We start from the raw sequence: 14,416 nt of genomic DNA, 5'->3' as shown, positions 1-14,416 counted from the left end.
ATGGGGAGGTCGATTCTACCTCTTGAGCGCAGAAGCTGCAAAGTATTTGTGGTCATTTTTCAATCCTCCCCAGTTTTAAACTGGAAATAGAACGCAACTGCATTTATAATTTTTTTTCTATTTATAAGCCATTTATGCCCTGACTTTCCAGGACTCCTTCAAATGCAGATGCCAATAAACAAATTGGCTTGAGAAAAAAAAAAAAAAAAGGCATTTACTGACTCATCTTCTTGAAAATTTAAAAGACTACTAGCTTCACGGATGGCTAAATACAGGAACTTAAGAGAGATCAAAACAGTCCCTACTACTGATCTCTTCCTTCTGTTTCCCTCAGTGTTTGGCTCTCTACAGCACACAGGCTTCCTGTGCTGGAAAAGACAAACTCAGACACATGAGCCCATAAATTTAAAGTTTGTGTTCCAAAAGGAGGCACGATCCTCTCCCTCTGTGATGGATGCGTGAAATCTCTGCGAAAACCCTGCTTGACCAGCGTGGGTCACGTGCACGGGGCGGGAGGGCGGGGACAGGAAAGAGCAGGGCACATGATTGACAGTCCGGCCAAGACTACGTGGACGGGGGACCCCCCTCTCAAGGAAGAGCTTGGGGGCCTCACAGAAAGGCAGAAACTGTATCTGCACAGCACACCTTACAGGCTTCTTTATACTGCAGAGCCCAGCACGAGGCCTGGCACATAGTAGCTGCTCAATAAATGTTTATTGCATGAATTAATTGGGTGAAACAGGCACGACTGCCCAGTACGGAATCGGTCTGATGCTCTGCCCTGAAATTTTGCCACAAGCATTTGCAGGGATTCAAAGAAAGATCCTTGGCGGCAACTGGCAATACCAAAGAAACTTCCTCACAGCAGAAACCCAGTCCTTCCTTGGGCCAGGGAGCTGGAAGGTCGTGGAGCTGATTGGGTAAAGCTCCCCAGGAAACGAGTTGGCCTACAATTTACTCATTTACCTCCTTCCAACCAGTGGGAAATTGTTGGAAGAGCAGGGACTACTTTAAAAGCGGAAATTCTGTAGCTACGTTTGCAGATACACCTGGGGACTTGTGTTTCAGGTTTTTTGACATTTTATTGATGATTTCTGTTAAGAAGTTAGGGGTTTTTTTTTTCTTTTTGGGGGGAAGCCTAACAAATTCTTTGGCGGCAGAGCTCTTTCTTTTGGAGAGATGGAGAACTGGGTTAATTATACCTGTGGGTAAAGTCGGTCGGCAATTTTGTTTTCCCCAACTCAAAGTTGACGTGAGCCCACACGAATAAATCCCCACTCCTGCTTATTTACTCTACAGACTCAGTTGCGCAGAGTAAATTTTTACGTGAATAACGCAAAGAGGCAGGAAGTACTGGAAGGGAGGAAAGGGGAAAGAATTATTTCAGAATGTATTAAATTTTTTTAGTTAAAAAATAGTCTTCATTATACGCAGGATGTGGTCAAATAGAATCTCGTTTTCCTCACAACCCTTCCTGGGTCCCCACTGCGCTAGGCTGAATATTATAAACAAAAATATTATAAATAAACTCCCTAGCAACAAAAGTTCCCAGCTGGGGCAGTTGTTCTCAACATGAAAGTGTAATTTTACGGGAAAGGAAATTTTCAGTGCCTGTGAGGTATAAACACCTATTACAGGAGTCTGTATACAAGTGTATCATTTTCCCCAAACTCTTGTCTCTGTGAGGTTTTCCAAGTGATGGAGATAACCTTGAAAGTCCGCTTTTTTCCCCTCCCACCTGCCCTCACCCTTCCAAAAGAATTGCACCGCGTTTTCCCTGCATTTTTAAAAATGGGCTCAACCTTGCGGCGGGACCCACACCTAGTAAACACCCCATCTGGCCGCCACCCAGGATGAAATCATTCTGCTGCTGGGGAAAGAAATCAGCCGCCTCTCGGATTTTGAACTTGAATCCAAATACAAAGACGCGGTGATAGCAAAGCTGCAGAATGAAGTGGCCAGCCTGAGTCAGAGGCTGTCGGAGTCCACCTCGTCCAGGCAGAGTCGGTTGCAGGATCTGGATGACGACATCGATGCCAAACACAGAGAGATCCAGAGCTTGAAAAACCAGGTGGGTAGACTCGGAGACAAGGTGGTGGAGGCCTCGGAGTCGGGACCCAGGGCGACAGCTGTGGGGGAGAGCCAGGGAAGCACCAAGGGGAGTCACCCAGATAGAAAAGGGGAGGTCAGCGCAGTGCACCATGGTATGAGCACACATCCCAGGAATCGGGGGTGTGGCAGGCTCCCAGCCCAGGAGAACCACGTTCACTTTTGTTAAGCACCTACAAGGAGCAAGCTTTGGTGCAAGTTTGGTAGATGCATTGGCTCACTTAAACCCCACGGCCCTCTGACACGTACCATTCTCCAGATGAGGAGACCGAGGCAGGCTCAGAGCCTCCCGGGGACTTGCTCAGTTCGCACAGCAAGTTAGAGGGGGCGGGGCAGGTTGAACACAGGTGTGCGTCCTCGTCATCGCAGACCCTATGCTTTCACCCCGCCTGCTGTCTCTACCCAGCTCCATTGCCTCAGTGACTCTCACCCCGCCACCCCAGCCCCAGCCAGAAAGAGCTCTGGGCAGTCAGCTGGAGAGGGGGAGAAGGAATCCCCGTCTTCCAAACCCAACCCCCAAGGCAGTTGCTGGCTCACTTGTAGGGAACTTCATCAAACAAAAATCCTCCACGCAGCCCTTCTAGAAGCTCTTCTCTTTGCGCTGTGCCTCTGGTATCATTGCAATTAAAAGCACGAAGCTGCGAAGAGCTAGAAACACTCTTAAAAATTATCCCAAGTACCTCTTATGGGAAAGCTGCATGTCCCCCACAGAGAACAGTAAGAGGTGAAAGAAATGTTTTCACTCCAAGTTTCAAAAGCACAAACATGCAGAAGTATAGCCTTGGGGAGGGTGGGGGACAGAGTCATCCGTGCCCCACCACCTTCCAGCAGGTGTCCTCTTCCCAATATCTCAGATACCCCAGGGAAAAAGCACGTGTACCTACCCCACCCAGCTGTCATAGAATCTGAACAATGATGGTGCTTGAAATGAGCCAGGGAACTTGTGAGCCCTTGTTCAGTCTGTTCTTTCTCCCAGAATGAGAACGAAAACAAGGACCGTGAGCGCCATCTGCTGGCAAAGGTCTCTGCGCCCTCAGGGGCAGCCCCCTCCCCCCAGCAGGATAAGAGGGTTGGCAGGGAGCTGCGGGGTTGACTCGAGGAGCTGCAGCTCACACCTGGGTAGTGAGGTCAGAGGACAGTCACAGCTACCACCTGTCTGCCGTGTGCCAGGCACGATCCGAGCTCTTGTACATAAGCTAACTTATTAAAATACTTTTCACAATCCTCTCTGATTGGGACTGCCATCACCCCACTTAATGAAACAGTGAGACACAATCTGGTGTCCTCCCTGTGTTCATCATCAGCTGTAAGAGCAGCAACAGACAGCCAGAATCAGGATCCCAAGTCCACACCGGTGCCTAGGGCCACCCGGCAAGGTTGGAACCCGGCGCCTGGAGACCAGCTGAATCCTAACTCCACCTGTGCCAGCCGTGGGATCCTCACCGTTGTGAGACTCAGTTTGCTCGCTTGCAAAATGGGAGCATTGGTGGGGGACCCTCAGCCTCCTGCGATGCTGTGAGGAGCGATGGGAGTAGCATCTGGAAAAGGGCTTAGTGAGCTCTGGAGTGTTCTGTGAGATACAAGCTACCATTGTTCTCATCCGAGGAAGTTAATTTTACAACCTGCTTCCCTCTCATGAGCTTTGCTCTGCATCCGGTCGGTGCTGGATGAGACCAGCAGCTGGTCTCTTTCTGGCCGAGAGTCCAAAGGTGGTAGGAAGGCACATTAGGGATCGTTTTCATCCCATATGACATGGTGGTCACCGAAGAACAGCCCCTCTCCTGTACCTTCTACCAGTTAAAACTAAAAAGCTCGGTGTCCCCAGCTTCCCACCAAAGATCAATCCAAATCTGTTGTCCAACCGGGGAGAAGTACCCGCGTATCCCGTACACCCGGGCTGGGCCCCTCTGATTGTGTGTTGCCTCCTCCCACAGATCAGTGCCCTCCAGAAAGGCTACAGCCAGGTGCTGTGCCAGACGCTGTCTGAGAGGAACTCAGAAATCACATCCCTGAAGAACGAGGGTGAGAACTTGAGGAGGGACAAAGCCATCACCTCAGGTGAGCTCTCTCTGATGGGGGCCTGAGAGCTGCCCCATCCCCCTCCTTCCCGGGCCACAGTAGACATCACCAATCAACCACCGCACCGCTGCTCACTGATCTGGGGCGCAGTCTGAGAGGTCTTCTGAGCGGCCTGTGTCTATGAGTTGGAGGCGGCCCTCAAGAGAGGATTTTTGCCATCCAGTTCCTAGGGCAGGGCCTTTTTAACTATTTGAGGGAAGGTTATCACTTAGTTATGTCTAGCGAGCCCTGGGCTCACCAGGGAGAACACAGGGCACCCCGTGGCTCAGGCAGTTGCGGAAGCCAGCTTGCCTTCAGTACAAGCTGGAATGTGGACAGAGTGGGGTCACCGCATTAGGGCACCTGGTGCCCTTGGGCCTGGGTGAAAACATTTCCTAATTGGCCAGCAGAGGGGGGCTGCACACTATAGACCTTGGGGTGGGACACAACACACTGTCCAGAGGCCAGCCGTTTCTTACCCTGGATCCTTTCATTCATTCCAAGTGTTAATTGAGCACCTACTAGGTGTAAGGCCCTGTTCTAGGTGCCGGGGAGAGACAGCCCTGAGCACAATGTTCCTGTGCTCCTAGGACTCATATTTGCAAGTTGGGGACAGACACCAAAGGTAAACAGGTAAGTAAGCCTGTTTCAGAGAAAACTGGCCAGTGTGGGAGCGAAGTGCTTCAGGGGTGGAAGTGAAGGGCGAATAGCTTAGTGGGCGGGCAAGGACAGGTCTTTGAAGAGGTGAAAGGGAAGAAGAGTCAGGAAGCCAGAGGGAAAAGTGTTCCAGGCAGAGGGATCACAAGTGCAAAGGGCCTGAGGCTGGGGCCATTTGGCGGCATAGGAGGAGCTGAAGGTGAGTGTGGCTGGAGTGGGGTAAACATGGGACTGAGGGGCGGGCAGGGTCAGAGAGGGAGGCAGGTCACAGGGAGGAGTCTGGGTTTTATTCTAAGGGGGATGGGGAGCCCCTGGGGTTTTTAGAGAGAAATCACATGCCTGAGAAGGATAGGGCCATTAACAGAGAAAGAGGGGAGGGAGGGAGGCAGGCAACGGGGAGCAGGCAGTGAGTCTGGATGGGGCACAGTGCTCTCAGAGCACCTGCTACACAGCAGGAAACGCATCCATAGCTGCAAAGACCGAGCGAGCGTAATGCTGAGGCACAGGTGAATGGTCATCCATCACTTCATGAATTCGATGTCCTGCGCCGGAACTGCCTGACCCCTAGCAGGTTCACCTCCAGGCTTTTCCTCCGCCTCACTCTGCAACTTCCCGCCCCTACGGCCACCACCTGCCAGGCCTGTTCATGCTCTTCCCTGTCCTCAGATATTTCCCGAGCCCTTCCTGCCCTGGGTCCTGGGGAGAAGCACAGAGTTTCAGGCCCCAGCCCAGACCTCCTGAAGGGGCATCTGCACATTGGTGAGATCCCCGGGGTGTCATACGCACATTCAAGTTCCAGAAGCCCAGGGCTGGGTTTCACTGCAATAATGGGCCCTGAGGCTCAGTGGCTTTTAACAGGTGGGCTCATGTCTTGCCTCCACCTGGTGTCCATCTTGGCTTAGCCGGGGCTTTGCTCATTGTAGCCACTCAGGGACCAGGCTCACAGAGGCCATCACAACACCTGCTTCTGCAATAAGAGAGGCAGGAAAGACGTACAGGGCAGATGGAATGACAGAGACTGGGTTTCAGGCTCTTCTGCCTGAAGCAACCAAAAAAAGAAAAAGTTAATCTGCAGTAATTATTTTCATGTCACCATGATCCAGGAGAGAGGAAACAAACCAGGAACCCTATGATTGCCCCAGCTTAGTGCCCACAGAGGGGTTCCAGACCACAGCACAGGAAGGAGATCCCAGGCAGAGCCCAGAGGGCCCCCACATTGAGAGGATAGCATTGGAGAAGCCAAGACAGCTACAGGGCGCTGGGCAGCGTGCCAGAGAGGAGAAGCCACACAGAGCCCCGGTGATCTTTAGAGCGTCCCCCACCAGTGTTCAGCTGAGTATTGAGCAGCACACGTATGTGGGCAGGGAAAGAAAACCCAACAGGAGCAGAGGGAACCATCTCGAAGCTCACACAGGCTAGGAATGGTTCCTTTTCCCAGCCTCCAGAAGGGAGAGGCCTCATAATACACAGGGTATCTGGTAGATAGTCAAAAAGGTGTTGGCTTAGTCATGAGGCCCCATCACCTCTAGACTAAAGGTTGTTCCGGTCCCACCTCACAAAGCCAGAAGGCAAGCCCCAAAGGGATCAACCTGTTTCAAAGTAACCTCATGGTGTCCTATGACAGAGCTTACTGTTCAAATGAAATTCTGGATCACTTGTCCTTTATTTCACATACTTTTCTGATTGACAGCTACCAATAAAATTTGGCATAACGTTCTTCCGAGAAGAGAAACACGTGAGCTCATCCAGTCCCACAGCATTTCGGCACCCTTCTTCCCACATGTCCTCACTCATGAAAGTCCAGTAATGTATTACTTATCTCCTGCTGCATAACTGGTTATCCCCAAAGTTAGCGGGTGAAACAACCACCACTATTTATCATCTCATCCAGGTTTTGGAGCTCAGGAATGTGGGGTGACTTGGTTTGCAAAGTCTCCCATGTGGGGCAGTCAACACATTGGCGGGGGTGACTGTCACCTCATCTACAGCCCCAGCAGGAGCTGGAGGATCTGCTTCCGGAATGGCTGGTCCACGCAGCTGTCGGCTGGACATCTCCATTCCCCAGAATGTGGGCCTCTCCCCTGGCGGCTTGAGCATCCTCACAATATGGCGGTTGGCTTCCCCCCAGTGAGTGATCCAACAGAGAGCAAAGAGAAAGCCTCAATGTCTTTTATGACCCATCTAGGAAGTCACAGTCCATCTTTTCCACAATATCACACTCGTTCCGCACATCAGCCCTACTCGTGGCGGGAGGGGGCTGTGCCAGAGCAGGAATTTCAGGAGGCTGAGATCACTGGGGCCATTTTAGAAGCTGGCTACCATAAAAAATAATAGGTACCTGTAACAAACACTATGGCTCAGCCACTCTCCTATGTTCTTTATAGGTCTTTAACCCTTGTAATAACTCCATGGGGGAGATACAGTGAAAGATACTTACAGGGGAAATAACTTGTCCAAGAATGTCGTGCTACTAAGTGGTTGAAATGTGTTCCAAACTCAGGTCTGAGTGTGAATCCGGCCACCCTTCTCACACCCTCCTTCTGCCACAAGACTTTTTATGGCCTCTGGTGAAAAATTCCTGGTCCTTCCCTGCACTGAGCCTTTGTTCTCCAGGTCCATGGTGTGGACGCTCCTGCCAAGCCCAAACCCACAGGCTTTTCTTTTCCTGGCAACACTCGCTGACTTCTTGTTCTCACTGAGGTCTTAACCACTGTTCCACGAATTTCAGTGTCATCCCCGGCCCAGCTCCAGGAGTCTGGACACAAGCTCCTCAGTTGCAAGCAAGGACCAGGGACGGTCCAGGTTCAGAAGGGACTTGGCCTCAAGTTGGCTGACAGCTGTGGCAACGGTAATCCTTCCTGCCCCTTTGAGCTCTGCGAGTCTTTGTTTATTTTTTATTTTATTTTTTTACAGGGATGGTGTCATCATTACAGAAAGAATTGTTAACAAAGGATGAGGAAATCGAACGACTCAAACGGGAGGTGAACCAACTAAAAAGTGAGAACAAAGAAAAGGATCACCAGCTTGAAGCCCTCAGCTCCAGGGTGAGTGTTGGGGTGCCATCATCATCCTTGTAGCTGTCCCTGAAAAACAGATCAGAGTCCCATGACTTATCTCACGTACCCCGGACCCCGGCTTTCAGTGTCACTCCCATTTCTCCCACCACTGCAAGACCATGCCGGTGCCCAAGGTCATAGAGAAGGCACAGGGAGGACAGCTGCTGGGCGGCCCCAAACACCAAAGGCCCTCCTGGAGAGACTAAAGGCAAGGGGGAGGTTCTCTGCAAGGTAAAGAACCTTTAAAGTGTAACTTTGACTCTGCAAATGATGTATCAGTTCTGACTTTGGAACCCTGAGCCTGTAGATGAAGACTTCTCAGGATGCCTGTGCTCTGTGTGTTTCCATGCGTCGAGGTAAAACCCAACAGCTGTCATCTCGGGGAGGCAGTTCAGAGATTCCAGCGGCTGCCTGGTCGGTAGCTCTGTCTGCAGGGATGTGGGGGGACTAGAACTCGCAGGTCCAAAGAAAAGGCACAGGAAGTAACATCAGGTGCTTAGTCCGACACTCAGTGTGGGACCGAGAAGATGCAGAGCGCGAGCTTTGGGGTCAGAGGGACCAGAAGCCAATCCCAGAGCTTTCCTTTCTCGTAGCATATTGGGCCTCTGTTTCCACATCTGCGAAATGGGGATAACAAAACCATTTTCGGAGAAGTGAGAAGCTGACTTCAGTTGGGCTCTTCCGCCTCTGCACGGGCTCAGCTGCCTGGCGGAACCCGGACCGTACCTGACAGATTGACTTCCTAGCCCCACCGGACCACGGCTTCCTGTGGGACGCATGCATGCGTGCGTGCGTGCGTGCGTGCGTGCCGTGCGTGTGTGCGTGCGTGCGTGCGTGTGTGCGCGTGCGTGTTGGAGGGAGGGCGGGTTGCAGAGCTGGTGCTGAGTGGAAGAGATACGGAAAAATGGCCGCGTTCGGACTGTTTTGCTTCCTGAAGTACATTCGGATTCTTTTCTCCCCGTTTCCCCTTCCTCACTGACCTCGGGATGAGGTATTTGCCCTCTGCCAGCCTATGCCTGCCCTTAGCACAGAGGCTCCTGCCCCCAAGCTGGCGGCCCTGGGCAGCCCTCATGCGTGTGAATTTTAGGGAAATAGAAGTGGGTGATACTGAGAAGCAAAACTGGAGGGATAAGAAAGAAAATGCTACCCTAGACATCCACATTAATATATATTTTTAAAGGTTTCATTCATTTATTTTGAGAGAGGGGAGCAGAGTTAGTGAGAGAGAGCAGGAACTGGGAGGCGAGGGCTCAGAAGCAGGCTCCCCGCCGAACAGGCAGCGCCACGTGGGGCTCGATCCCGGACCCTGAGATCATGACCTGAGCCGGAGGCAGGGGCTTGACCCACTGAGCCACCCTGACGCCCCTTGAGGAAGAATTTACACACGTTACCCCCAGAACTCATGAGAAGGGTGACTAGGAACAGCCGCAGGGTCCCGGGCGTCCCTTGGACGCAAGCGGCCTCGCTTCTGAGAATTTGGGGGAGTGATTGGCTGAAGCAACAGGAAATGCTCTTGGGGCAAATATGAGAACTAGGGACCCACGGACAACCCCACGTGGTCTTGCTGTCCATTCTGTCCACAGTGTTCAGTGCTGAAAGAACAGTTACAGAAGGAAGATGCTAACAAGGAATACCAAGAAGCCCAAGGGAAAGAATTAAAACTCTGCAAAATTGTGAGTTGAGCCTCCTCGCTGCTAGGTATCTCCAGAAGGGCTAGACTTCGACCTTCAGGGGTTCTTGGGGGTGGGTCAGAGAGGGATTCTTTGGCCCATTAGATAGCACAAGCTGTGGGGCTTTAATGGTTTAGTGTTAACCTAGCCGCCTAGTTCTCTGAAATGCTGCCTCTAGCCTCAAGGAAGAGATGGCTGAAAATACCATAAAAAAAACCACTCTCGCAGCATTCTCTGGGCAGTGGGTGCCTTCCCCCTGGGGCTGGGCGGGGGACGCACCCTGGACCCGTGGTGCCCAAAGTGGCATGTTCCAACTGTCAGAGATTATCAAAGGCATGGGCACAGTTATTAACACAGAGTCCTTCCGGAAGTATTTTTGTGGAAGTATACCAATGTTACAGCAATTCATAAAAACAAAACAAAAAGAAAAGGTGTCGTTTGCCTTAGATAGATGATGACTTTGGAAATAAATAACAATGAAACTAGGAGCACTAAAATGAAAACATTCATTCCCTGTGCCCACCGAATCCTCTTGCACAACCCTGGTGTGAGTTTCCATTCGCTAGGAAGTACGGAGCCTTAGATACAAGGAGACACCCGTTCTCTGTGCCAGGAGCACTGCTATTCTCTGCCTCGAAATGGGAGAAAAGAAAAATTTCGTTGTTCTGTCCTTCCAAACCACGTCCATTGTTTCGTCCAAGGAGCCCTTATTTAAGTTGATCTCAAAAATATACCCCAGGAGAAGAGCTTCTAATGAGTTGATAGACATCTTGTACTGTTTAATCCAGGATCCGTGCTGATTTTCAAAAGAAACTAATCATTTCCCTTTACCCAGTTTCCCATACATCCCTTGAAAAAAATATCTACTTTGCCCCATGGATGTAGAATTTTCCCCCAAGGGAAGCAATTAAGCTAATACCAGACTAGGTTTCTGCCTTAATGAACCCAATGGAAAGAGCTACAGAGATTCAGAATTTTCAGCCCAGAAGGCAACTCCTCCTTCCCATCAGGGAAGTTGATTTCCTATTGTTGAAACTCTTTCAGCAAATCCAAGACATGGAGAAAGAAATAAAGAAGCTCAGGGAGGAGCTGAAGAAGAGTTGTACCGAACAGAACGTGATCTCCAAGACGCTTCGAGAAAAGAGCAAGGTAAGACAAGGACAGTGTGGCCCAGTGCCTGCTCTGGGCCAGGCTCTCTACACCCATCATCTCCATGAATCTCACAACGACTCCGTGTGGTCAATACTGGTGTTAAACGCACTTGACAGCTGAGAAACTGAGGCTCACAGAGGTAAAGGATGTTAGCCAAGTGCTTGCAGATAAAGTAGCTGTGGTACTCGGAACGTGAACCCAGGTCTGTCTGACTCCAGTGCTCCTGTATGTCTCCACTAGTCTCGACTGACTTCAACTCGTAACTGGTAAAATTTATCCAGAAGAAAATTGATCCATTAAATCAGATTTGCCAGTGATGTTGTTCAAACTTAAATGCTCTTATTGATGTTTTTGGCTATGTGTTCTATCAGTCGTTGAAGAGGTATATATTTTTTTAAATACACTGTGCATTCGTGTATCACTACTTTTAGTATTGTCGACTTTTGCTTTGTATATTTTGAGGCTGTGTTATTAGGTGCCTATAAATTTAGAATTTAATACTTCTCTTTGGGGGGGGAAAAAAAAACCTTTGATCATCGTAAAATATCCCTCTTCATCTCTAGTAGTGTTTTCCCCTTAAAATCTACTTTGTCATTAATGTAATTCCGGCGGTGGGGCACCTGGGTGGCTCAGTTGGCATCCAACTCTTGGTTTTGGCTCAGGTCATGATCTCAGAGTCCTAGGATTAAGCCCAATATCAGGCTCTGCGCTCAGTGGAGAGTCTATTTGTCCCTCTCCATCCCCTTCTGCTTCTCTCCCTCTCAAATAAAATCTTTAAATATATATATATTTGGTGGCTACACTGGTTTTTCTTTTGGTTAGAATTTTCGTAGCGTGTCTTTTTCCTATTTTTCTGTAAATCTTTGTTTTAAGTTTTAGACACATCTCTTCTAAATACCATATCATCTTTGTAAAACCTACTTCGACAATCTTTTGTCTTTTAGTTCATTTACATATAATGTGGTCACTGGTTTACTGGGGTTTGAATCTACCTTCCTGCTCAGTGCCAGCTGTACAATCTGTGTGATGCTCCTTTTTCTTTTCTTTCTTGCCCTCTTTTGAGTTAGTGGTTTTCTGTCATTCCGTTTTTCTCTCTATTAGCTTGGAAATTCTTTCCTCTTTTACTGCTCTTTTAGTAATTGCAAGACAATAGCATTCAGCCTTGACTTACAAAATCCAGTAGTAATTGAGTTTCTCATTCTTTAACAGTTTTTGGACAGTCAACCTAATGGCTATAATCTGCATTCTTGACTTACCAAGATCTGACATTACTTGATAATTATCCCCTTCTCCTTGGTAAGGCAATGACTATAGAACGCTAACGTTGCTCACCGCCTCCAGATTTGTATGCCATTGTTGTCATTTTCTAAACTATTACCTTTATTTTGTTTTGTTTTGTTTTGTTCTTAAGTAGGTTCTGTGCCCAGCATGGAGCCCAGGGCAGGGCCTGAACTCACGACTCTGAGGCCAAGACCCAAGCCAAGATCAAGAGTCAGATGCTTACCTGAATGAACCACCCAGGTGTCCCGTAGACTAAGTCTGGAAGACCTTATCACTATATCTCTCTAGTCAATATTCATGTCCAGACATTACCTTCCTTCTTGTCTTTTCTGCATCTCTGATGACCCATATGGGATCATTGTTCCTCTGTCTGAAGAACAGCCTTTAGTGTTTTCCTTCAGCATGGCTGTGCTGATAACAGATTCTCTCAGATGCATAAGCATCTTTGGAAATGAATATTTAACCTTCATTCTTAAAACACGTTTTGACTGAGGATTGACCTCTGCGTTGGCGATGACGTTCTCCCTGCACGTTACAGGTAGCATTGGGTCCGTCATTCTCTTGTCTCTCGGATCCTGTTGTTTCTACTTCAAAGTCATTTAGAAGCCTAACTCTCGTGCCTTTGTGTAATCTGTTTTCCCCGGCCACTCTTAAGGTTTCCTCTTCTCTGGATTTTTAGCAGCTTTATTATGATTATTTAGGCGTGGATTCATTTTCGTTTACCTTGTTTGGCATTCACGTGGGCTTCTTGAGTCCTCGACTGGGTGTTTTGCATTGGTGTGGCACTCGGGTGACCTACCACACAGGCAAGCGGGAAGCTGCTGAAAGCTTTTGAGCAGGGCACTGGTGCGATCACATTGTGATCAATAATAATGGTAAAAGGCACCTGGGTGGCTCGGTTGGTTAAACGTCCGCATTCAGCTCAGGTCATGATCCCACAGTCCTGGGACTGAGTCCCGCATGAGTATCCGTGTCCAGTGGGTGTTTGCTTTTCCCTTTCCCTCTGCCCGCCCCCCAACTAGTGCTCTTTCTCGCTCTCTTGATCAAATAAATAAATAAAATCCTATCAAAATAATGATGATGATGATGAAAACAATAGCTATAATTTCCTGTGTACTAGGCATTATGCCAAATATTTCATCTCTCTCCAACATTTATCCTCTCCATTTCGTACATGAGGGAATCAAGTCTCCTAGTCACTGGTTAGGTAACCCCGCCATGGCCAGCCACCCTGTCAGTAGGAGGCGAAGCCTAGACCGGAGGCCGTGTTGGTCTGGCTTCAGTCACTGGGGTATAGCCACTAGCCACATGTGACTCTTCACACTGAAGTTAATCAAGATTAGGTAAAATTCAAAACTGAGTTCCTCAGTCACACCAGCCGCATTTCAAGTGCCTGAGAACCAGATACGGCTACCACTCAGCACAGACACAGAGCATTGCTATCACAGCAGAAAGTTCTGGCAGACCGAGCTGCTCCACAGTCTGGTAACTGGCCCAGCACATGAAGAACCCGGCGGGAGGAAGCAAACGAGAAGGTGGAGGCCACTTATCACCCGCCAGAGGTCCCCAGTGCTTGGCGGTGGGGGTGGTGGGCTAGCCAGGGGAGGGACGGAGATGAAGACTGGAGGTGAGAGGGGTCAGAGCCACAGGCTTGGGGACTGCTGGGCATGAGAGACGGAGTGCAGTGGCAGCGCAGGAGGACCCCAAAGGCTGGGGCAGGGAACGGGGGACCGGGGAGCCCTGTTCATTAGATGGGGAGCGTAGCTAAAGGCAGAATCCAGGGTGGACTTGGCTTTCGCAGTGGATGAGAAAGTCTGCTGAAATAGACGTCAGAGCATGTTTAGATGGGTGGGGGGTGGGGGGAGGACGTACATGGAAGAAGCTAAGGTTAGATGGCTTTGCCAAGGTACCCTCACTACAGCCCCTGTGCCACGCTGCTCAGAAGAAAGCTCTATGGGGTTCTCCTGGGTCTTTTATTACTTCTGTTACTCCCCCTCCCCTCAGGCCCCTAAGAAACAGCTCGTGAAGTTGTTTCAGCACAAAATCCTCACGTTCGTTTAGGGGAGTTTGCTTCATTTCCGGATAGTGCCAGAGCCCCTGAGTTCAACAGGTGCTTCCAAAGGTGGTTGTTCGGAAAAGAAGGCCACAGCTGCAGGTTTGCATAATAGCCAGCAGAGGGCAGCATCGAGCACCTGCAGGCTCACCTCGCCTTGACCATTACCAGAGAATAAAGGGGCAGGTTCTCCACCACCCAACCGCCGCCGGGTAAATGCCTTCTTCGCGATCTGCGATTCTTAAAAGATATTGCTTAGCAAGCCCCTAGACCGGTTTCCACTGGTGAGTGTGCTAAAAGTGGCAGTGACAAATAGTTAGGATAATAAGCCCGACAATGACATCTATCAAGTACCCAGCATGGGGCAGTTCCTAGCAGCA

General features: G+C 49.7%; 1 protein-coding gene across 1 annotated transcript in view; it reads left to right on the top strand.

Moving 5' to 3' along the window:
* The window catches only part of FHAD1 (forkhead associated phosphopeptide binding domain 1), a gene marked incomplete at both ends in the record, with an annotated part of 120,644 nt that overhangs the window by 47,005 nt on the left and 59,223 nt on the right, over positions 1–14,416 (top strand). Inside the window, 5 exons of the mRNA XM_080801742.1 lie at positions 1,853–2,071; positions 4,044–4,167; positions 7,738–7,868; positions 9,464–9,553; positions 10,595–10,699. Coding sequence (XP_080657868.1) covers positions 1,853–2,071; positions 4,044–4,167; positions 7,738–7,868; positions 9,464–9,553; positions 10,595–10,699 — 669 coding nt within the window. The remainder of the gene's footprint in view (positions 1–1,852; positions 2,072–4,043; positions 4,168–7,737; positions 7,869–9,463; positions 9,554–10,594; positions 10,700–14,416) is intronic.

The sequence above is a fragment of the Martes martes genome, assembly GCF_963455335.1.
Source record: "Martes martes genome assembly, chromosome: 4".
Lineage (NCBI taxonomy): Eukaryota > Metazoa > Chordata > Mammalia > Carnivora > Mustelidae > Martes > Martes martes.
Note: the sequence above shows the minus strand (reverse complement) of the source record. Positions and strands in the feature narration are given on the sequence as shown.